Source organism: Triplophysa rosa, linkage group LG21 (assembly GCF_024868665.1).
Source record: "Triplophysa rosa linkage group LG21, Trosa_1v2, whole genome shotgun sequence".
NCBI classification, from domain to species: domain Eukaryota; kingdom Metazoa; phylum Chordata; class Actinopteri; order Cypriniformes; family Nemacheilidae; genus Triplophysa; species Triplophysa rosa.
The window spans coordinates 3112736-3137466 of NC_079910.1; the positions used below are offsets into that span (position 1 = coordinate 3112736).

Consider the following 24731-nt stretch of genomic DNA (forward strand, 5'->3'; position numbering starts at 1 on the left):
ATCTTCTTTTGAGAAAAGCTATAAATTCTTTCGCACCCTCAAAGCGCTTGCCGTTCTCACATTGCCTTATGAAAAAGGAGGCCGGGGGTTAAAATTCTCTGTCCATTCTGAGCTGTGAAGTTTACAGAACCATAGCTGTCCAGGACGTGCCAATTGGTGCATGCTCAAACAGCATTTACTGGCACATCTGGCGATGTATCACGATTAAACAACAAAAAACAAATGGTTCGTGGAAGTTGTTTTCTCAAAGGGCTGGTTGACCGTGTTTCCTAAATCCGAGGCCGGTACATTTGCATTAAAAGCCAAGCAAAGAATTTATAAGCAAATTTATCGTGGCGTTTAAACCTTCAATGTCCTGCGAACCCCGCTGATGACTCACACGCCATCTCATCCAATAAACATCTCTGGCATCTATGACAAATCCAGACCAAACCAAAGACCAACAGCTATTTTTATATCCGGTGAATGATATCACCGAAAAAATATTGGAACACTATAGTGACTTCGCAGTGCATTATTTGATAAAAAACTATCAAATGGTAAAAGGATGTTGTTTAGTCCTAGCATCGTTAATTATATAAAAAAACTACAATTAGGTATAAAGGCATTGCATATCTGAGAGAGAAAAATAATATTTTTTATTAAACCCACATACTTGAAATGAGAAATGATAAAAATGAAATATTTCCTGTATTGTGTTATATAACAACAATACCAGTACTAATCATATTCATATGTGCACGTCAACATTTTGTAAGGTGAGTAAAATCTATTGTTTTTCATGATGCATTTTATGAAAATATTTTTTTTCAAATCAAATATTTGTCTGTTTTTACTAGTCTGTTCTTGAATTCAACACTGCACACATCAACGCAATGTGACACACAGACAAAAATGCGATGTTGGTTATTGTCAGTTGTGATTTCCATATTTAAATGACAGCGCGTAGTGGCACGCACAGATCTGACCTTACGTACACAATCATTTAATGTAAAAGTTGAATCATTTACAATCGAATATTACTCCCATAACATGATCAACTTTTCACATCTGATGTCAAACGTCTGTTAAAAACAGAGAATAAAATTGACAAAAAAAACAGTTTGTGATTTATGACACTGTGACAGTGCTCCAAAAAATGATTACATTTTTTCTCTCTCCGCCTCCCTTCTCCCTATAGCATCACTCTGCCCTCCCTCTCTATCTCTCCCTCTCTCTCTTTGGCTCTCTCTCTCACATCTCCCTCCCCCTTTCTCTCGACTCTGCGTTTCTCATCAATGAAGCCTCATTTGAATAATTCTCCAGCACTTTGGACCGGAGCCAATCAGCTGTCAGAAGAGCGTGATAAATCGCAATGCATTATTGATAATAATAATTACTTTGACATGCGCATTTCTACTCGAGGGGCAAATTTCGCCCGACCTGGAGAATTTCTCAAGGAGAGCTGATGGTCGCAGGTTACCATGTCCCGACGCAAGCAAACTAAACCACAGCATATCAATTCAGACGAGCCCGCTTCGACACAAAATGGTAAGTTTGGAACGACAAACAAACAACTTTTGCACATCTCTGTTTTAGGACATATGGCTCGTTTTTGAAGTTCGTACGTTTTCCGTCGTATCTGAATTATGTATCGGACTTGAATGGGGATCGCGACCATGCCTTTTTGTAAATCACCAAATCATTCTCAAAAGTTGTTTTACGCATCGAAATTGTCATAAATTCGGACATTTGACCAAAACGCGAACACCTCGAGGCAACGAGGTTGAATGTGGAGCGTGAAACCGCGATAGTTTGGATGCTTATTTTTCTTGTTAGCTGGCGTGTAAGTTTGTTTACTTGTGTTTCTTTACTATTCGTTAGAATTCAGTTTCTCTTGCGTTTTTTTTTTTAATTTCGAGTTAACTTCTTGATGTGGGCTGCTTGGTTTTATCGAAAATTTTGCTTGTAACTTGTTTTAAGTAGTCCTTTCAATGGGCATCACTATTAGGCAATAGTTGGACTAATTTTGTGTTTATGTTGAGAAAGCCAGTTTGAACTTATTCTGATTTTATATATCGATAAATGACTTTGTTCGTTTGTACGGGGTTAGGTGGCATCGCTGGCTGATAAACGCATGCATATATTCCAGTGTATTAATATTTGATGCTGGTATCGCTGACCACCGTTAAACAAAGGTGCTCAACAGGTCGGAATGAAATGCGAGTCGGGAACAAGCTTGACCACAAAGCAATAAATCCCCCACAGTTTCTTTTGGTCGCGTATGGAGACGTGGATTGGGGGATGGAATTGAAGTTGTAGATGGGGGTCGAGTAAATGTAAACTGTATGAAAATTACCTGACATGTTGAAATATGCTCCAGTTTTTAATCCGAGAGATTGTGTATTTATTAGATACACGCGAAGTGATGCGTGGGTGTGCCAGGTTAGATTTAAACCACTATTTATTGCAATTGGTTGCTGATAGGACATGGCATGTGAATGTTTTACCTCATGTTGAGTTACAATCAGTGCTATTAGAAAAGATACATTGTATCCGCTTGCGCTGTGCATTGATCAGACGCCCTCTTGTGGCGATCTGAATGACGCGCAGTGTTACACTGTATCCAGTGTTGTAACACATGGCAACTCTGTTACACTTCTAATCTAAAAACTAAAATCTTTTGAGCTTCTATTGCAGTTTGACCACCTTTTAACAAGTTTAACGTGCTTGGAGATGAAAGTAGTCATTGCGTGCTTTCTAACAGTGGTTTATTTCGATTCCTGCTGATTTGCTTGTCTGAAACTGATGCGCCGTTATGAGCGGTTTCGAGAACAATGCGCGCACATTTGCAACTTTTTATTTGCTATTCAAGCTGTCCGGCGAACAATTAACACGTCCAGTTGCACTGTCAGAATGCTAACAGGTGGTCTTTACAATTCATAGGAGATGGCGACATTTGCATTTAACAATGGCCCTGTTAAAAAGACCTCCCCAATAGCTCTGCTGCCTAATCTGATTTGTCTCGCGTGTTCTGCAATTAGAAAGGCTGCTTTGCATTATTATCAGAACGGGTTTCTGGACTTTTTGGTGCCTGACTAGGAACAATGAATACAACTGGTTTAAAGTTCTATTTTTTTACAAACCGTAAATGTTTGTACATCTTTTGTTTTTGGACTCATCTAAAATTTTATGGGTGGTTTTATGAAATGTTGTGAAATTAAATATCTTGTTATTGGTGAATTATTTTCATTCATATATTTTAATTAACGTTGCATGTACTGCCCTCACCTGGTCGGTATTTAGAAAAACATTATTCCAGGTGTGTTTGGGGGTGGTCATACTTAAGCTTAGAGAAAAGTTTCTTAATGCAATGTGCACATGCAATACGTTGTTTTAAGTAAATTAAATTTGGTATTTAGTAATTTATGTCATCGTTATGATATGAAAAGTTAAAGGGATAGAACACCCCAAAATGAAAATTCTCTCATGAATTAGTCCCTCTCAAGTTGTTCCGAATCTGTTAAAATTGCTTTTAAGTTTAAAACAAAGATAGATATTTGGAAGAATGTTTGCAACTGATATTTCTGGGCACTATTGACTACCATAGTAGAGAAAAATTATACAGATTTGGAGCAACTTGAGGTTGGGTAATTCGTGACAGAATTTTCATTTTTGGGTGAACTATACCTTTAATGGCATAATGCATTTTTAACCAATGAATGTAATTCATTTCTTTGGCTTTTTGTGTTTCTGCAGGGATCTTGCATGATGGTCCAAGCGAGGATGTCTGTATTGAAGCCAAGAGGCGGCGATCGGAGGAGACGAGGGTTTGTGACAAATGTTGTGCAGAGTTCTTCGATGAGGCCGAGTTTCTCGAACATGAGAAAAATTGCACTAAGAGTCAGCAGGTCGTGATCATGAAAGATGGTGATGGAAGTGAAGTGCCTCCTGAATACACCCAGCAGTCTTCAGATAACTTTGTAAGCGATCTTAACGGTGACGCTCAATCGGCCGGTAGTTTGAAGCACAACGGAGAGTTTGATGAAATTGAAGCAGAGCTCAAACTGAACCAGGATGACCCCTCGAATAAAGAACAAGAGATATCAGGCAGTCCAGACATGAGCTACATGTTATCTTCCAAAATGCAAGACTCTAACGTGACTCTCGAGTCCATGGCTGCTACCAAAGTCGCCGTAACGCAACATTCATCCAGTTCGTCCAGTCAGAAGTCTCCGCAACAGCAGCCAGACGCTCTTCTTACAATCCCAATGATTCTGGAACAATTAGTCAGCCTCCAGCAGCAACAACTGCAGCAGATTCAGCTAACCGAGCAGATTCGCATCCAAGTGGCAATGATGGCACCCCAGAGTCTCCATTCTGCTGTGGGCGCTGCCGTGGATCCGCTGAAAGCGCTGGGCGCGCATCTGTCACAACAGCTCTCAGCTGCAGCCGCCCTCATTGGAAAGCGGACCGGCTCTCAGAACTTGTCTTTGGAGGCCCTGAAAAAAGCCAAACTACCTCAATCCAATGCCATCCCCACGTCCCTCGCTGGAGGTTTGAGCTCTTTGCCCTTGAAGGCAGACTTGAAAGGGCTCCCCGATCTGGCAAGCCGGCTTCCAGCGCTGCTTCCACAATCTTCCACAATCAATTTACAGAGTCCCTTCAGCGGTCTGGCGGCAGGCATGGATCCCTCCAAAATGGCAAAAAATAAGATCCCAGTGATGGCTGAGGTGAAGAACGGCACAGGTGAACACATGTTCAAGCACAAATGCAAGTTCTGCGGGAAGTCGTTCGGAAATGACAGCGCTCTCCAAATCCACTTGCGCTCGCACACTGGCGAAAGGCCCTTTAAATGTAACATCTGCGGAAACCGTTTCACAACCAAAGGAAACCTCAAAGTACATTTCCAGAGGCACAAAGACAAATATCCACACATTAGGATGAATCCACATCCTGTACCAGAACACCTGGACAACATCCCTACAAACAGCGGCATCCCTTACGGCATGTCCTTGCCTATGGAGGAAAATGGTTTTGCTGACAATAAACCTGTGCTTGGGCTTCCCTCCTCAGGTCTCCATCCATCAGCGCTCCAGGGATTCAAGTCCAACTTTGATGTTCCAGTGAGCGGGGACCTCTACTCTCAGAGACCCTCTTCGTCTGGCAGCGATGGCACATCCATTTCTTCTGGCATGTTTGGTCAGGAAATGTCAGGACTGGATCAGAGCAAGGATTCCTCTGATGCTCTGGCTGGGTTGCACCACATAAATGGCAGCGATCTCTCTGGTGAAAATGGCTCCGGCACAGCTAAACTTCAGCAGATGGTGGATGGCTTGGAGAAGAGGACCAGTGACCCCAACGAATGCATGATATGCCACAGAGTGCTCAGCTGCCAAAGTTCACTCAAAATGCATTACCGCACCCACACCGGTGAGCGACCGTACAAATGCAAAATCTGTGGCAGGGCGTTCTCCACCAAAGGCAACCTTAAAGCGCATTACGGCGTTCACAGGGCCAACACTCCCCTCAAGATGCAACACTCTTGCCCGATCTGTCATAAGAAATTCACCAATGCAATCGTTCTCCAGCAGCATATTCGTATGCACATGGGTGGCCAGATTCCCAACACTCCCCTTCCTGAGAATCAATTTGAAAGTCCTGAGGCTTTAGATGTTAGCTTGACCGAGGACAAGAATATGGACTCCAATGAGCAAGAGGAGAGCATGGAGGAACAAGATATGGATTTGGACAAGATGAACAACTCAACAGAGCCTCATTTGGTCTCCAAAGAAGATCAGTTTTTTCAAGGTCCGTCTGCGTTTACAGGCATCGCTGCCCTGGAGAACCACATGAAGAGTCTCACCTCTGCACTGAATCTACAACGGCAAAGCAGCACTGCTTCTGAGAGCGACAGCGGCCTGAAAGATTCTCCTTCAGGGTCTGGAGAGATGGATTACAAGAACGGCCGTAGTCCAGCGGTGTCAGATTCTGTCTCCTTTCACTCCTCGTCTCCTATAGATGGTCCTCTGAGTAATGCTCAGTCCAAATCGCCAGAATCCATGAATGCAGCTAGGATGGACCCTGATGGTTTAGCTCAAGATTTTAGTGAAAACAGTGGAGCGTTGGACTTGACATCTAGTTTCACTCCAAAGTCCATTAAAGAAGAGCCAGGTCTGCCTTTCTTAAATGTGGAATATGGTAATTTTTTTCTTGTATACACATCTTCAATAAAGCACCTGCTGTCCATTTAGATATTAAAATGGGTTTTCTCTTTTATAGGCTCTAGTCAATTGCCATTCATGAGGGTTCCTCCAAGTCTGGTCAAACTGGAGATGCAGATCCCTCCTGAGAGTCCCATGAGCGCCCACGGCCTGTACAGCTCCCAACTTCCTCAAGGAGCAGCCACGCCTCCAACTTCTGCCAGCGCTCCTCGTCGTTCTGCCAAGCAACATCTCTGCAACGCCTGTGGCAAGAACTTTTCATCTGCCAGTGCTCTGCAAATCCACGAACGCACTCACACGGGAGAAAAGCCATTTGTGTGCACGATTTGTGGCAGGGCTTTCACGACAAAGGGCAACCTTAAGGTACGAATGCTTTTTAGTTTTGTGATCAATATGACAAGATTGTTAAACTGGCAACATGACTCACCGACTCTATTTCGCAGGTACATGTTGGTACTCACATGTGGAATAATTCAGCACGACGAGGTCAGCGTCTGTCACTGGATAACCCGATGGCTTTGATGGCCATGGGCACCGAGTCCAAGATGATGACAGACATGATGCAACCCCCCAAGGATTTGATTCCACCACCGATCAGTTTTGACCCTTCCGTGTGGAACCAGTACGCCGCCGCCTTCACGAACGGCCTGACTATGAAGACCAACGAGATTTCCGTCATCCAAAATGGCGGCATTCCTCTCCCCGGAAGTCTCGCCGGAGGTCCTTTAGTGGGCTCTATGGGGGAAATAACAAAGATGGAATCTTCCCAATCTGCCATGCCAGGCACAGTCGCTGAAATGGAAAAGAATGGATCTGAAAGCGTAGTCAAGTTTCCACATTTTATGGAGGAGGGTAAAGTGAATTAGGACTTGCTAAGACTCTACAAGAATTTTCTCAATCAACTCTGTTTTGTGCTGGTCGGCTTGTGATGAGCTGTGATGAAATATGATGGATTAGGCTATTTATTAAGGCAGTCCTCATTTGGTACAATCAAATCGTATGTGTAACGTTCCTTTGGAGAAGTTGTGAATGTACATAGCCTTGTAAAATCAGCCCATCGCCTAAAACGGGCCATGCCTTCCGTTTTGGACCCTTAACCTACTAGTGATGCTTCTAGATGGATTTCATGTAACTACTGTAGTTCTTATTTTACTTTCTCTCTAATATATGCGGGTATTTTGTCAAGTTATGTTTCTAGAAGTTGAATGTAAGTCTTACTTGAAATAACTTTATTCCATGGACACACTTTGTCTGATTTCCATTGGGCCACAGGACGGTGATCCTGTGTTTTAACCGGTAACATCTTGTTGCGGGGCGTCTCTGCTCGAGCGCTCACAATCCTGTTGTGTTTTGATGTTGTTTGTAAGTAATTGTTAACAACATCTCTGTCATAGAGGTGGAATATGTGCCTGGAGAACTTGTCCGTTTCCATCCACGATCTACTGAAGTTTACAGTTTCACGAATAGACAAACTGAGTAGTTATAGTGTAGACATTTGTTCTGAAACTGGATTTCACTAAGTTATTATGAATTTTTTTGACTCGATATAGTTTCTATATGCGCTTAATACCAAAAAATAATTTTGCTAAGTGCCTGTCTTGGAGTGCATTTTCTTTCTTATCGTTGTCCCTCCCTAAAAGACACCATAGGTTTGTAAGCAAGGCCTTTTGGATGTCATCTTTTATTTAGACCGAGATGTGATGTTTTTGTGTTTTTCTTTTCCAGTGTCCGCTCGCGTGGGGATTTCAGTGGTCCTTAAATGCCAGTTAGATTGAAGCGGCTTCGTTTAAGACCTTTGATAGGACTTGAGATAGCCGGTATAAATACTGAAACACCTGATCAGTCCTTGCACTTTATTTGTCCTTCTGCTAAGATTTAAACTGATTGAGCGTTATCCTGTGATCCGTTGTTTTTGGATGCATCATTCAGCCAGCATTAGCTCGCTTGCCGTTTTACGACACCCGACTTTTAGAATTCTGTAAATTGTCCGTTTACCATGCATTTTATACTTGTGAGCTAAGCAGGCTTGGATATCTTGCATCACCCGTGTCCCCAGAATGCATCAACTGGTTTTTTGCAGGGATGTTTTTGAGATCGTAGTCATGCACCCTTGTGTAAAAGAAAAAGTCTTTGTGCACACGGGGGATCTGAACCGTGAGCTTTAAGCTGGTCAAATTTCTACCTCATTTAGATGCCTCTACCTTTTTTTTTTTTCGCATCGTGTTTGGCGTTATGGTTGCATCCTGCCCCGTAACCTGCTGATTTCTGTAATATATTGAATGTATCACCAGACACTTTGCACAACATTTGATCAGAAAAGGCAGACTCCTCCTGTAGGTTCTTTCTAATATGCATTTACCAAGTTGTGCCTTTTTCTAGATGTATAGAGAGATCAGATCTTGGTTAAATGGGGTCGCGTCTGTATGTTTGTTCAAATGTTGCGGCGGTTTTAGGCTTGTTTACAGTGTAGACTTTTTTTTGTAAATGTTTGCTTTATTTTTTCCAATCCCCTCTTTTGTTCTGATATTTTGAAAATAAAACCAACGTTGACTTTTCAAAGACTTTGTCTCAGTAATTCAGTCGTTTGTTGCAGACAAAACGGTTTGTGATGCTTCACTATACATTCCTGGTTAATGATCGAACTGCTCCATCTAAGAACCAGCAACATGAAATGACTTTCCATAAAATTTCACTGAATCATTTAAGATCAAAACAAAAATGTGTATTGATGAGTGCCACACAACATACAGATTAAAAATAAAGAATTGGAATGGTCATTTAAATCATCTTAAAGGGGTCAACTTGAGCACAGTAAGTACAAGAACAGTGATTATACCAGTATAGCAAACCTATGGTGTTCACATGCAATGGTATTTACAATATAATTTTAAAGAATGCAATTGGTAAAACCATGGTACATTATAAAACGGTCAGTTCTGGACCTTGATTCTGATTGGCTGAGCGGAGTTCTAAGCTGTTATAAAATACCTCAATATATAACGGCTGACCGCACCACATAGCCTAAATATAATTTTATTTACTTTATTTTATGAAACCTTGCTAAGCATATGGAATAACCGTTTTATAAAAGCAATAAGCCCTGCGAAGCAGTGGGTTACAGTGCATTTTATAACAGCTACGGGTTTTAGGCACTCCGCTTCGTGTCGTGCCACAACGCCCTTAGCTGTTATAAAATGCACTGTAACCCACTGCTTCGCAGGGCTTATTGCTTTATTATACAACAATGAAATAAAACTATGAGGAACTTGTCCAAAAGTCTATTGCAATATCCTCCCATAAGAAAATCAATAATAGCAAGTCTAGTATAGTGTAACCACATTTTTTTTAATGATATTTTACCACTAATAATATGGTTTAGCTATGGTAAGTGTTGGTATTGATATAATGATATTAAATGATTAGCACATGTACTGTGGCATTAACATGGTCTTCTTTTTGTTGGTGTTTCCCTTATGTAGTATTTTTATTATCTTAAGTATACTTTAGCATTAACAATAAATTGTAGTATACTGTAGTATGCATGTATTGATGTATAATGTTATTAGGCATAGTATTATTTAGTATTAAAGGGATAGTTCACCCTTTAAAATTTCTCAACATTTACTCACCCAATTGTCAAGACTTTCTTCTGCAAAACACAAAAGATATTTTGAAGAATGTTGGTAACCGAACCACAGCGTTACCCATTGACTTACATTGGTTTTGTGTCCATACAATATTGTCCATTGTTCGGTTTCCAGCATTCTTCAAACTATCTTTTTGTGTTCTGCAGAAGAAAGAAAGTCCAACTGGACAAGAGGGTGAGTAGATGATTGACAGAAGTTTCATTTTTGGGCGAACTATCACTTTAACTATAGTGAAATGATTAATTATCTAGCCTATAGTAATAGTATACTTTATAATTTACTAAGGTTGAAAGCACTATAGCATCTAGAAAATGTAGCTACAATTCACTATGGTAGCCTATAGTAACTCAACTAATATGGTTTTGTTGTCTCAAAATCTGTCAAATTGTCAAACTCGGTTTGTGTTCAATGAAACCTCAAAATATTGCAATATGCCATAAAGCCATTCATAGGAAAGTCAATTATAAGAAAAAGGGATGAATTCTATAGTGTAAATAAATAAAATACATTGCCCAGCATGCCGAGCTTCAGAGCAGCCCAACCCCATCATCACACCATCAGCCTCCGCCCAGCACACGGGCGACTGTCGCTCCACACCGGACAACAATGACGGACAACATCCCGCTACAGCCCGTACGACACAAAAAACGACACGACGGCAAACGGAGAGACGGGTAAGACCACGACACGGCGTTAAATTCATGCAAATACGCGTGGGCTGGAAAATGCGCGTTTGTTTACGGATGACACACACACGGGGATAGCACGGAAGCTAACAGCTTGACGAACAATATCCACATTTTTATTTATAACGATATTATATTGCGTCTTCAATCCGATCTGCTTTTTATTTAATCGACTCGTATGCGTTGGCTGTGAGGATGTCGAGGGAATGAACGCGATGCTTTGATGATGTTACATCCTTGTTCCGGGATCGCATAGGCTACAATGTTTCTTTGACGTGCACGAGAGACATGCCTGCAAATAAAGGCAAAGGGGAAGAAATAAGAGATTATCCCATTCATACGTTGCTTGTTCTACACGGATTCGTTTTGTAATGTGTTCAAGGGCCTGCTGTGATACTTGCCATGTAAAACAGGCACAAATTATAAATGCATTGCAAACAATACCAATTCAAATGATTTCCATTACAAATACCACATTGAATCATCAGTTTACTATTAAAACCATTACGGGATTTCTTTATGTAGTGTTTTGGGCCTTATTCTTGTAGGATTTCATGGTGTTCTACTGGTTCCCATCTGCCCGATAACACCCCACCAATAGAACCTAAAACATTACCAGTAGAGACCCACACACGGACCACTGTAGTTTCCATTAAAACCAGTACTATTCTCACTGTTATAACCGTTAAGTCCAATAGAATGTTTGTCCCTGTTTTTTTTATTTCTCTATAAAATTCACTTAGGACCAAATGTGATATAATCCACTTCTGTAAATAAAAGAAATGAAACAGCGATGCTTTTAGACCGTTTGAATGCTAGCCCATATTAATATAACATTATGACATTATGTTCACATCACAACCCATGAAACACGCCTGTTTTCAGATGTTATTGAGTTATTGTTTAACAGTAGGTTTTTTTTCTCCGTTATAAATCATTTTCTCCAGCACACCACGGGTCACTTGCGTATTGACTTGCTTTGCAAATGCAATGATCTTTATTTCGATTTGAGAACCTTATTTTAGGACAGGTGCACATTATACATGATGTGTAAAAACTCTTCAAATACTGTGTCTTTACTATATGCTTTTATTGCTGTCCCGAGTAGGTACACACGTAAGGGGAATATTTAGCTTTTGATAGGAGGTTGTTTGGTTAAGGTGTTGGTAGAAGGTAGATGTTAAAAGCTAATATTTACTGACAATGTTTTTTTTTCTTTTCCCTGTCTGAATTGAAAACATTGATACGGTCAAAGTTCAAATCTGATGTTGTTATATTTTAAGGTGCTGCCCGTGGTCGAGATGCTGTGGTGGAGGAGATTTCCGGCCGCGGACCGTGTGGTTGGGCCATCCGGAAAAAAGAGAGCAGAGGTACCCGAGAAATGTCATAAACAACCAGAAATACAATTTCTTCACATTTCTGCCTGGGGTAAGTGACTCATATGCTGTTGTTCAATATGTCCTTGAACTATTTTACTGTTCACAAGTCTTTTCGTGCCCATTCAGACGATGAAGACCAAAATCAAACTTTCTGTATTTTATTTTAGCAAGCTTATCTGTTGTTTATATCAGCATTGATGTCGCTGAAGGATTTCAACAAACCACAAATCCCTCTGTATTAAACTTTAAGGAAACCACCTTGTACGACCCTAGCAACCTTTGTGCCAAACACTGTATTTTATATATTTTTTATTATTGTGCCAGTCGTGGGTTTGATTTAACGGCGAACACACATCCTAGTCAAATGTATATCTTGAATGCACTGAAAGTCACTTTTGATAAAAGCATCTGCTGAAATGCATAAATGTAAATGTGAGCAACATCTTGAAAACCGGCCACAGCATTCTAGACTCGCAGAGTTTTGCATGGACAGGCACAAATCAGGTTTTCTTTAGAAAATGTAAAAATCTATTTTCCGTACCTCATGCAAGCATCACAAACAACCTTGACCAGATTGCTGTATGGAAAAAATGATTTGCATTGCAAATGGCTTCTGGATATTTTGAACGATTTGAAGGACAAATGATCAGCAGTGTTTTGTAAAGCAGTAGGCAGAACTCTGATCACACTATAGCTTAAAGGCCATCTTTTCATCTTCTTGCCTCGACAAATTCAAGTGGCATTCAATTCAAATCATTTTTAACAAGTACTTTTGTTTCAAAGTCTCGTTAATATTAGCTTTAGAAACCCGGACCATGGTACCACCATCGTATTATTGCAAATAAGATGTTTGTCTCAAAAACCTAAATCATTATCATGTGTTTGTGTTTGTAGGTATTATTTAACCAGTTCAAATACTTCTTCAACCTTTACTTTCTGCTGTTGGCATGCTCTCAGTTTGTGAATGAGCTCCGACTGGGGGCGCTGTACACATACTGGGTTCCTCTGGTGAGTCACGGCACATTTGGTCGCGATGCCTAATGCTGATATTCAATTTCTAATCATTTTTTGTGTATCATTTGATCTGAAGGGGTTTGTATTGATTATTACAATTGTGAGGGAAGCCGTGGAAGAGATGCGATGTTTTCTGCGAGACAAAGAGGTCAATTCGCAGATCTACAGCAAGCTCTCAACAAGAGGTGAGTGATTTCCACAAACTTTTTTAAAGATCTAAATTAGCTTTTTAACGAAGATTTCCGAAAGTTGCAATGCAGAGTATCGAGTAAGTCCGATTCACAACGATAAGCTAAATACAATGATTTATAATTTCAGCTGTCAGGTTTGAATTATGTGAATGTGAATCGGCCTGCAATTTTATGTTTAAACAGAGATGGCAATGTTTTTTTTACTTTAAAGTGGTGGTGCAACGGTGTGTCACGCATTCTGACTTCTTTACCATGTTAAACGTGCTGTCTTCTCATGCTTAACATGGTCAACTTGTCAAAAAACGAGTTGGGCGTATTACGTAGTATTTATGTGCTCGATACACTCCCCCAGCGATCGTACAGGTTTCGGAAAGGTTTTTTCGAAGATATAAAACTGTTTCGTAACAATTTTTCTTAGTCCCTTATTGGACAATTCTCCTGGAAAAGCACGCCCACACGGCAGCAAGGAGAGCAGGAGAAGGAGCATGCGCAGACGTCACTTTCACTTATGTGCAGGAGAGAGAGAGAGAGAGACCGAGAGAGAGAGCATATGTTAGCGAAGTTCAGGTGTTTGTTTGTTCTCTGCATTTGGGTGATGAATGTTATATAAACAGTGGATATAACGCTGGATTTGGAGATCGTTTGAAACTGATATATGGAGCCGTCCCAGCGCAAAAAGATGCCGGACATGAACCGCATGCGGTGAGTGAAACTGATCCATGTTTTGTTGGCAATGGGTGCGCACGTGCTTTAGTTAAGCCACCCCCCCCACCCCCGCAAGCACCGTATGCTTTCAGAAATAATCGTACAGCTGTATCTATCTTTTATAAATGTGATCCAACTAAATACTCTTCGAAGATACGAAGTATGCAATACTACACTATAGCTACTCAAGATTAATATGAGATTGGCAGAAACCGCGTGTGTTAGGGCTGCTTTAACAGTTAACGTTTTGCCTCTCTATCTTGAAGAATATATATATTTTTTTTAAATTGTCATTTTTTTGTAGTTTGTCCTAAAATAAAAATTTTTTTTATTACGATACTTCATAGAAAGCATATGCCAACTTCCGTAAAGCTGTTGCGATTTTCGCGAAACCTATGATGTAGTCGCTTTTTATTTAAACAATGGCTGTTAAAGCATGCAGAATCATCGACCGTAAAGGCGACTTCTGTTTGTCTTTAATATGAAGTAGAGAGATGTTAATTGTATCATATAGCGAGGGAAGAAAAGCACGTGACAATAAAACCGGAAGAGAACCTCCTGTCGTTTCCAAATACTGGTTCTCCTTTGATCTGGCAGTCTCTCTTCACTCATAAAGTCGGCGTATGCTTGCTCGGCTCTAACGGCCTCTATATAAGGCTGATGGAAAAGAGCTGTGGCATTTGTTAGCTGCCTGGGAGGGCCGCAGATTGCCACGGCCAGACCAACAAGGATGAAAAACATCAAAGATCATCATATTTAAACCGTTCCTCTGCTCCTTTTTTATGGACTCACGCCATTAAAGCTGGGTGTGGGATTTATGGTTGCAGGTCACACCTTCCGGACAGGAATATTAGCGATTCCCTGTTTGTAGAAGTTAAGCACGTAAGGGGTCTTTATGTGGCAAATGACCAACCTGTACCTGCTACAGAGGTTATTATTTTTTAGGATACGTTTTTACTAAGAAGTAAATATTGTTTTTACAAAAGTGATTGCATCAGAACCTCATTTCAATAGCGATAAGACCACCAAACGGGTTCTTTACATACTATTTGTGTGGTATAGATCTGAAACAATATTGTATTGTACCCAAAAGTGTCATTTATCCCCAAAAGAATGCACATATACATACGTGCTAATGTCTTACATATGCATTGGTAAAGGTCTCTGCAGGGGTGAAAGGTCCCTGACCTTTTCCAAACAATTTTAGCCTGTCATTCTCAATGGAATGAGAGATGGTTCTCCTGCGCTCTTGTAAAGCTGCAGAGGAGGGAGGGTATTGTCTAAAAACAAATGGAAATCTCATATGCACTCGGTGCTTTTCACAAATCTGAATAGGGACTTAAAGAAGGCTTAAATATTTGAATCTTCACTGGAGGTTTGTCATGAAATATGCAGATGTAGGACCTTCAGGGAACAACAGATGATCTTTTACATTGATTTGTTTTAGGCGTACTGCTGTTTAAAAGGTCACTTACACTTTTATGTCTTTTTATTAGAATAATATTAATCTCCGAGGAGGAATAACACAAGTGTAATCATGGGGATAATGTTGTGACTAAAATAAATGTTTTGTATTTTAGCATCTTCAAGTTACCCTTTGCCTAAAATTTGCTCAAATTTGTTTTTATTTTTTTATTGAGGTCTCAATAAATAAAGTGACTTTAATCAGCTTTTCAAACAGTTTCCATCGCACTTTTTTTTAAATCGTTTTTTTTTTGTTTTATGATAAAAGGATTTAATGCATTGGCACAATTATATTCTCTACATAACTGTCAATTTAAAAGGATTTTTAAGATCATAAATAAAAACATGTGAAACAAGTGACCATTTAATGTGTGGTGGTATTAATATAGAATATCGATAGAAATAGCTCATTCTAAGGAAATAAAAACACAAGGCTTCTTTATGTAAGGTCTTTATACACCTCTGAATACATAGTTATGTATATTATATTGCATTTCTGTCAAAAGATCCCCACTGGACCTATATACGTTTTTTAAAACATCGCTAATGTACAAAGTGGAGTGATCAATAGAGATTGTCCTGTATGCAACAATAGTGGGTTCAGGTGTTGTTTCAAATGCTTAAAATGTCCATTGTATAAAACAAAGTTAAGGTTTGTGGTTTTTTGTAATGCATCAGTCTGATTTTCTCTCTCCAGGAACTGTGAAGGTGAAAAGCAGCGGCATCCAGGTTGGAGATCTTATCATTGTTGAAAAGGTTGGTTTGCTAATAAGCTCAGTCATTGTTAGGAATTGAGATCTTCTGACAATGGCTTCTCATCTCTTTCAATGCTTTAGCTGTTTGTCTTCCCTTGAGATTAAGACAATGTGACCCCTGATCAGACCTGCAAGGCATAAACTTTATATGTAGAATATTGAAATAGTAATGTGTGATATAAATGAATGCAATGTTGTAAATCTAAAAATTAAACCCAGGTACTAATTTATTTATTGAAGGAACCAATAGATCATCAGGCATTTAATGTCGATGAGAGCTGTCAATCATGTTGAATGACTGAAGCATGTGACCCGTGGCCTGTTATTGGTTATTAGTAATCCTGCCTAATTCCATTCTGGTATTTAGTGTTGCCTTTTGTTGAACAGTTGCCTTTTTTTACCGTGCGGACTGAAGCCTATTGTAAGGGAATTGCTAAACTCGTTCTCCACTACAAAGTCTGAGAACACGAAATGTGAGACACCTCCGTAGTCTCCAATTACCCACCCGGCCAATTTTCTTAAATATGTTGCTTTTGCAAAGAAAGACGACTCGCACATGTTGCGCTCAATCTGGTTTTGTTGAGAAAATAAACACATACATTTTCTTTTACATCTAGATGTGAAGTTTGTGAATTTGTCATACGGCCTTAGGACAAAAATGGTCTTAAAAATGTGTTTAATTCAATAGCTTATTTGGTATTATTTTTCGGCGAAATGTGACTCGGACAAGAAATCGCAGCGAAGCTGATTTCTGACAGGCGTCGCATTACGTCAGAACTTCAGTGTAATGCATGCGACCTTTTAACCGTCGTCTGCGGAAAATCCAATTGGTTTTAATATTCAAAGGTTACGTGAGGGTTATGGGTTACATGTATAGTAAAAGTCGAAATGATTCAAAGCACGGCCTGCGTTTGAGATACCGGAGTCACATCCGATGTTGTGAAACATCTGCCGAGTTTAATAGCGTAGCGAATTCACCTTCTAATAACTACAAACAGAGCCGGGAGTGAAAGGAGGGTCAGGTCGAGTGGAAGTCCCGGTCAAAGCTGCCACGGGGCACCACCCAATGATTTGCTGCCGGCTGTCCTCTTTAAACGGGGCCAAATACTGGTAATTGACTAGATTAAAGCCAAATAGAAGCCGTACAGCTAAACGGAGGTGATCGCTGTTGACGGCATACTTTACATTTTATCTCTTCACCGTGTTTTTTCTCTCTCTCTCTCTCTCTCTCTCTCTCCCCCCGTCTCCTTTTATAGAACCAGCTTGTTCCAGCCGACATGATTTTTCTGAGGACTTCTGAAAGAAATGGTAAACATCTGTCGGTCATTCATCTACGTTTCCTAAACAAAACCGCCAGGGAAATGATACGAGCGTGAGGGCTTAGAGATGGAGGGATTAGTCTAAATCTCGGCCATTTAATGAGCTACGTTTACATTGTCCAGCAAGATGCCATGCATTGTGGTTTTGGAATTTCCCTTTAATACACGAGTGCTTTAGATCCTGGGGAATAATCCAATCTTATCTTGAATGACATTCTTTTTGTCTTTGGAATGGCAAGGCAGTCAAGTGGAACAACAAGGCATGCAAAACATCGCAGAAAATCGAGGAAGACGCACGGCAAACAAATTCAAAGTACAAGCAGTAATGAACAACCAGTGTTTCAGAACTTGATAACCAAATAGAAGAAATATTACGACACAACAGAAATATTCATTTGGAATTAGGAACGGGCATTATAACCGAGCAGATTTGTGATTTTATCGATGAAAACGCACATTTTTAGTACATCGCTATACATCTGCAAGGGTCTTAATATTCTGAACCTTATAATAAAACTTTGTGGTCGTGTTTTTTTTTCTTAGTAGCTACTAGTCATCCTCGTGTCAGACATCACTTAACACTGATCACAGATAGATGTCAACTTTATTTTGACCACCGGTTGTGCTGGAATTCCGCCTGGCTGAGATTTTCTTTCTTGGGGGGTTGGAAGTAGCCGGCAGTAGTTGATGTGTTAGTTTTCTGGGAAGGGACGCATTGTTATCTGCCCCGCAGATGGACACCATTAGGCAATTATTAAGAGTCCAGGGCTGAATGGGTAAAGGCACAGGGATATATCTTTAAATGGGCGGGGGTGGGCCACATGTTTTAATAGCCGTACAGCTGCTTCGGGGGTAAACGGTGTTTCCTAGGCTAGCAATCTTGTTATTGTCAGTGTTTGATCACAGAGCAGATTTAAATAAGGGTGCGAAACCTATTCATACACTGTGTGTGGGAGGTCACGTTGATTTTACATATAGCTTTATTATATTCGTTTTTATAATTATTAAAGAATCGTACACCAAAGCTCCAAAAATATCATAAATGTATTAATTAAAAGACTTAAACAATTCTTTATTCGTTTTTTGGTCAAGCATCCGCTTGAGGTTGATGTGCATGCTTCTGTCTTTTTTTAATAATTACTATGAATCAAATCAAAAGCATTCAGTGAGGGACACATAACAACTTTTCTGACTTGGAATGTAACATGTAAAGCTTAAGAGTTTATGTCATTAAAGTATGTTCACGCCTTTTCTCATATTTTTGTCCTGAAGGCTCCTGCTTTTTAAGGACCGATCAGTTGGATGGAGAGACGGATTGGAAACTGCGCCTCCCAGTGGCCTGCACGCAGAGATTACCCACAGCAGCTGTGAGTTCAAACACCATTTATTTTCCTTTCATACACCATATTTCATATCATTTATTTTCTTTTTATTTCGGACTACTTACTGATTTACTGTTTTACAATAAACGCTTTTGTTCTTATTGTGAGCATTATTCAGAAAAGGGAATAAAAAGTGAAAGGCATTCATAAAAATGTAATAGTTCTGAAATGAATTTTATTGTTGATAATTAAGAATCGGTAATTAATGACCAGTAATATTGTAGTTTAACATTCACTGTCCAGTAGAATCCAGAGGGTTGTTTTGTACTTCGGTCTCTTATTATCTGTACTAATATTTACTGTAAAGCTAATACAAAACAATGAAAAATTACAATGCAAAATTGTCACCTTGCTGCGTGATAAAACCAGTCAAACGTTATTGAGAGTGATGTCTGCCGATACTGATTCAGATTCTGAAGATTCAATTAATATTTATTAACTTTCTGAATGTTATTAATTCATATAATGACTATTAATATTAAACATCACATTGGTGATATTTCTTAACATTTTCCATATTCAGAGCACAAATTCATTGCATTTTTCTGTCCTCTTTTGATTGATAGGATATTTCGGCCCTGATCGGTGTAGCCGTAAAAATGTATTTTATCGTCCAATACCAATTATTGGCCTATATATTGGTGCATCTCTAACGTTCAGTATATCAAGGTTTTATTTTCGCTGAATGTTCTTTACATTTATGTAGGATGGTTTTATTTAGAAAACAGTAAAGCACAAAAAATGACCTCAGCTGTGAAGAGCACTATAGAAATAGATTTGAATCGACTTGCATTGAATTAAAATCAAGTCCCGCCCTATTTTCCACAGAATATCATTTATGTCACAAGTTGTGAATGCTTTTCTTGTTGACATTGAAGTATGGAATTATATCTTTGAGACACAATATTATGTTCCCTCAGGATCTTCTGCAGATCAGATCGTACATTTATGCCGAAGAGCCGAACATTGACATCCACAACTTTATCGGCACCTTCACCAGAGTAAGTTTCACTACTTGAGTAAACGAACAAAATCGCATATCCAAATGTCTTCAAAGTTTCCAAAAAAACAAAAGTAATTTTCAAAATGCGTGTTTGACCTGACAGGAAGATGGAGACCCTCCGGTCAATGAGAGTCTCAGCATTGAAAACACACTGTGGGCCAGTACTGTCATTGCCTCGGGTAATAATAACACTCACATATTATATTAAAAATATACATGATATCATTTTAAAATAATTATAGTGGTTTAGTGTGCAATTTGCAAAACATTTATTCTCTACCAAAAGGCACTGTGGTGGGGGTGGTCATTTACACCGGTAAAGAGCTGCGGAGTGTGATGAACACCTCCAACCCAAGACACAAGGTACCATCAGCCCACTGCTCTTTCCCGTTCTCAATACTTCGTCACACTCATTAAAAATCATCAGGTTGTTTTACTTTCTTGTGCATACTTTCTAGATCGGTCTGTTTGACCTGGAAGTGAACTGTCTGACGAAGATCCTGTTTGGTGCTCTGGTCGTGGTGTCGCTGGTCATGGTGGCCCTCCAGCATTTTGCCGGTCGCTGGTATCTCCAGATCTTCCGTTTCCTTCTGCTGTTCTCCAACATCGTGCCCATCAGGTAAGAGTTTATCCTTTGAACAAATTGCATCAGTCAGAGCAAGCGGCAGAAGTTCCAGTCTGGCTCTTTCGTTTCTTCGTCATTTCTTTTTAAAAGCAAGCATGATCGTTGGGTACCAGTCATGTTTTTGTTTCAGCTTGCGTGTGAATTTGGACATGGGCAAAATGGTGTTCAGCTGGATGATCAAGAAAGACTCAAAGATTCCGGGGACGGTCGTGAGGGCGAGCACGATACCAGAACAGCTGGGCCGCATCTCTTATCTCCTCACAGACAAAACTGGTATTATAACTGTTTTCCTTACCTTGAATTGAGTAAAGGCATCCACCACGAAACTGTATCCGATTGTAAGGTCTTCATTTTAGACGCGAGAGATTTTCAGACAATTCATTTGTAGGGTTGGGTACCGAAACCCGGTGCCAATATGGCATCGGTACCTATGTATCCGGTACGTAACTGGACCGAATCAAAACGCAGATTTCACGTGAACGAAAGACGGAAACCTCAGATAATACAAATCCAACACATCTTATACAATGGTTACACGGATCGCAAATGATCTGTGATCCGCACGGATCGGAACGTGCATGACCCGTGGATTCATCATAGTGAAAGACAGTTTTAACGCGCGCTCTCATCTCCCTCCATCCATCTCGGCGAGTTCAGCATTCATCACCTGGCCTTTAACTTCAACCGCCGCATAAGGCAAGTTTTAAAGTGAAACTAACGTTAATTCGAAACGCATATGACGCGTCTGTAATGCAAGCGGTCACAATAAAACTGTTGCAAGCGTTTAAGATCAATGAAGCGCGTGCTGCGTGCCGTGGAGCTCGTTCTCAACACAGTAACGCATTTGACAAGAAAGACAATCGAGACGCAGCAGTGAAAGTGCTAAAACCTTATAGGATCTATCAGTCTGATGTCTAGACATGCATTCTGGCAAGCTTTTTACTATGTCTGCATGTATAGGCATATAATTATACTTATTCATTATACATACTGTCTGTTTTTAAAATAATGCACATATAATGTAGCCAAGAGGTCTCTGTAAATGGACTTTTATTATGTATTCAACGCATTTTCTGCCCATATTTAATACAACTATGGCGAGCATTTAGTTGTAGCTGGAGGGTAAACAAGGTAAACAGTAAACACTATAACATCTTTCTAGCAATGTTAGTGTACATGCTCATTTCACATTCGCTTTAATTGTGAATTTTGTTGTGTATTTTTATTACGTAATAAATATTTTTAATTGAACATTTTGTTCTTTAATGTCATCATCCACTTGTGTTTTGTGGCTCTTTTTTAAAAGTATCGATGCACCGGTACCGTTTTAAAAGTATCGATTTGGCACCGGTATCGGAAAAAACTCTTAACAATACCCAACCCTATTCGTTTGTTTTAAATGTGAAAGTTTTCCACTTTCCCCCAGAAGGTTTTGCTTTAAATTATTGCACTTTTTTATTATTATTATTATTTTTTGCTTTAACTTCGTTTTTATTCATGTTTTGACTTTTATATGTATATTTAAACTTTTCACGTTCATTTTAGTTTGGTTATGAGTAGGTTTCATTGTCAGTTTTCTTTTAGTAATTTTCATATAATTGTATCATATTTAGGCCCAAATTTTAAGTTTTAATAACAGACATATTTTAATTGTTTTCATTTAAAAAAAATAACCCTGTTTCCCACACGTAAGGCGTTGGTAATTTCAGCAACAATGTCATTTTAAAGGAAGATGAGTTATTATATATTAATGAAAAATTAGATTAGGAATATTTACATTTTTGCAGTTGTCAGATGCTTTTACCCAAATGCATTCAATCTATGGATTTGTTATATATTACTTTTAATTTAGTGCTTTTCTGAAGGGACCAATGAAAAAATAAAGATGATGTGATTTGAGAAATGAAGTGTGTTTTAGGATTTGCTCCAGTAACACACAAATAGTTGATGGTTTTACGGAGCTTAAAGCTGTGTGCCATGAGTCCAGACATGCCACTTATTAAAACCCTAAATCAAAGATGATCTGAAGGTTCCCGTCTTAAAGCACACCGTATTAGTAAAGAAGACCGTAAGCGCCTCAAATTTATGCATGTGACTGTCTGTAAAATTATGACCCTGTTCCCACACGGATGCTGATGTGGCTTGACTGAGCCGGTGAATGAAAGGGGTCAGAGATCATCGTAATGTAAGGGCTAGACCAGCGACGCCTGAGTGAAATACTAGCAGAAGGGTCCGTTTAAGAGCGGCCGGGACATGAGGTGTAAGGAAACGAACCCGAAGCTCTTTGTCATTAACAAGCCATTAGTGTTAATATTGTTTGGTTGGTGTTTTTGTGAAAGGAAGTGAATGTCCATCAGGAAATATTGTTAGAGGTTGACAGCCGGTTTCCTCGCACGGTCCATTTCTGAGGTTGAGCAATAGAGGTGCTTATCTTCACCAGAATGTGGTTTTGTTCAACTTAAAACATGTGTTTTTGTTTCACAAAAATATTTGTGTGAAGCGGTGTGGGTCTTTCCTGGTTCAGGTTGTTTTGAGTTTATTGCTTGGTGCTTGATAAATCGGGCCTTCTGAAAATAAATTCACGACCTTAAAGGAATATATTTCACCCAAATATGAAAATTCTTATGTGTCTGACATCCTTTCTTCTAAAAAATGAATGACTGCATGTTTAAAAAATATGTATTAGCAGTTTTTGTCAGGATGGGATTAAAGTTAATGATTTTTTGCTCAGGTACACTGACTCAGAATGAGATGGTGTTCAGACGTCTTCATCTTGGAACGGTGGCGTACGGGATGGACTCTATGGATGAGGTGCAGAGTCACGTGTTCAGCGCTTATACTCAGGTATTCCCACAAGTCTTTGCAGGTCATTGACTATGACTGCATCTCTTTGCATACTAACTGAGCGTTCCCACCAAACTCGACTTGCTCGAATGAATCGCGCTATTCGCGCGTAGTTGGACGATTGAACATTTTGAGTTTACTCGCTTAATTCGCGCGTGAAATTCGCTTCAGAACAGACGTGAATTCGCGTCATGGGAGGGGCTTCTGCCAGGTGGCTCCAGTCTCGTATAAAACTCAAATTGAGTAAAGATCGTTTTTTACAACTTGCCAGATTGTCCGACCTCCTCACTCACTTTCTTCCAAGCAAGATTCTTTTTATTCCTGTTTCGATAAAAGATGTATCGTACAGCTCCGGGTATCCACATACAGCAACGATGATTTTGTCCGCCATTGTTGTTTCGGATTTCTGCCTCCGCTCGCTACGTCATAATCACGTCACTACTAGAGCAAGCTCCTGATTGGTTAACGCGGCGCGAATTTTCGCCAAAGTTCCGATTTTTCAACTCGCGCGAATCACGCGTTACGCGCGTCAAACGGCCGAAACGCTCAATTCGCGCCGGAGGATGTCCTATCGCATCTTTGCATTAACTTAACATGTAAATCACTCGTGCTTAACGCATCATTCGCGTTTGGTGGGAACGCAGCTGAAGTGTGTAGGCTACTTGATTAAATTAGTGTATTAAGGTTTTTTTTAACTCTGTGACCCACATAGTGTTTACGTTTTAATGTAAAGGATAGCAACAAGCTAAACCAGTTGATGGGATAATTCACCCAAAAATGAATATTCTCTCGTAACGTATTCACCCTCGTGCCATCCCAGATGTGTATGACTTCCTTTCTTCAGTTGAACAGAAACAAAGCATTTTGTATTAAAATGCCATCTTGGAATGTTCTTAAAGGGAACCCAATGTATAGAGAGATGTATGGCTTAATAGTTGTAATAGCCTTACACTACTAGCTTTGTCGTTAGAAACACATCAAATATTTTCAATTCTTTAAAAAAACCTAAATGTAATACTCATTTTAACCTAAGGAGGCCACCGTGTTCTTTTTCGATGACATTAAAAGGTTGCATGCACAGGCTGAACACAGACACACAACAGTTCTTCAGTAAATATAAGGTGCTGTAAGATAATATATATACAGTATATATAATGCTAAAATAATAAAGAAAGAAAATAAAGACACTATTTGGTGTATTTTCATACATTTTTTAATATTGTTGGTCAGAAACAATATAAACATACATATTAAAGGTCCCATTCCCCGCAATCCCATTTTTCAACCTTTAGTTAGTGTGTAATGTTGCTGTTAGAGCATAAACAATATCTGCAAAATGATAAAGCTCAACGTTCAGTGCCAAGCGAGATATTGTCTTTAACAGAATTCGCTTTTCAAGGACTACAGAGAACGGCTGGATCGGACTACAGCCCTCTACTTCCCAGGTACATGATGTCACTATTCCGAGTGCTTTTATTAACCTCCGCCCAAAGGAATACGCCAAAAAAGGGGCG

General features: G+C 39.7%; 2 protein-coding genes across 2 annotated transcripts in view; both read left to right on the plus strand.

The window, feature by feature from the left end:
* The first annotated feature begins 1330 nt into the window (after positions 1-1330).
* sall4 (spalt-like transcription factor 4) lies at positions 1331-8738 on the plus strand. Its single transcript, XM_057363407.1, has 4 exons — positions 1331-1530; positions 3739-6180; positions 6262-6566; positions 6647-8738. Exons 1-4 carry the CDS (start codon positions 1464-1466, stop codon positions 7067-7069), a joined length of 3237 nt encoding a protein of 1078 aa, XP_057219390.1. The 5' UTR covers positions 1331-1463; the 3' UTR covers positions 7070-8738.
* Positions 8739-10400: 1662 nt separating this feature from the next.
* LOC130572010 (probable phospholipid-transporting ATPase IIA) overlaps positions 10401-24731 on the plus strand; it is a 39380-nt gene continuing 25049 nt past the window's right edge. The window contains exons 1-13 of the mRNA XM_057363408.1: positions 10401-10524; positions 11820-11964; positions 12810-12923; positions 13006-13114; positions 15987-16045; positions 17301-17352; positions 18636-18730; positions 19666-19746; positions 19852-19927; positions 20035-20111; positions 20207-20367; positions 20504-20646; positions 23105-23217. Of these exons, the coding sequence (XP_057219391.1) occupies positions 10457-10524; positions 11820-11964; positions 12810-12923; positions 13006-13114; positions 15987-16045; positions 17301-17352; positions 18636-18730; positions 19666-19746; positions 19852-19927; positions 20035-20111; positions 20207-20367; positions 20504-20646; positions 23105-23217 (1293 nt within the window). The 5' untranslated portion in view covers positions 10401-10456. The remainder of the gene's footprint in view (positions 10525-11819; positions 11965-12809; positions 12924-13005; positions 13115-15986; positions 16046-17300; positions 17353-18635; positions 18731-19665; positions 19747-19851; positions 19928-20034; positions 20112-20206; positions 20368-20503; positions 20647-23104; positions 23218-24731) is intronic.

Bases quoted from the DNA above. Each gene is read 5' to 3' on its own strand.
- sall4 (XM_057363407.1), top strand. From the start codon at position 1,464: ATGTCCCGACGCAAGCAAACTAAACCACAGCATATCAATTCAGACGAG. The intron at 1,531-3,738 runs GTAAGTTTGGAA...GTGTTTCTGCAG, and splicing joins GCCCGCTTCGACACAAAATG to GGATCTTGCATGATGGTCCA. The intron at 6,567-6,646 runs GTACGAATGCTT...TCTATTTCGCAG, and splicing joins CGACAAAGGGCAACCTTAAG to GTACATGTTGGTACTCACAT.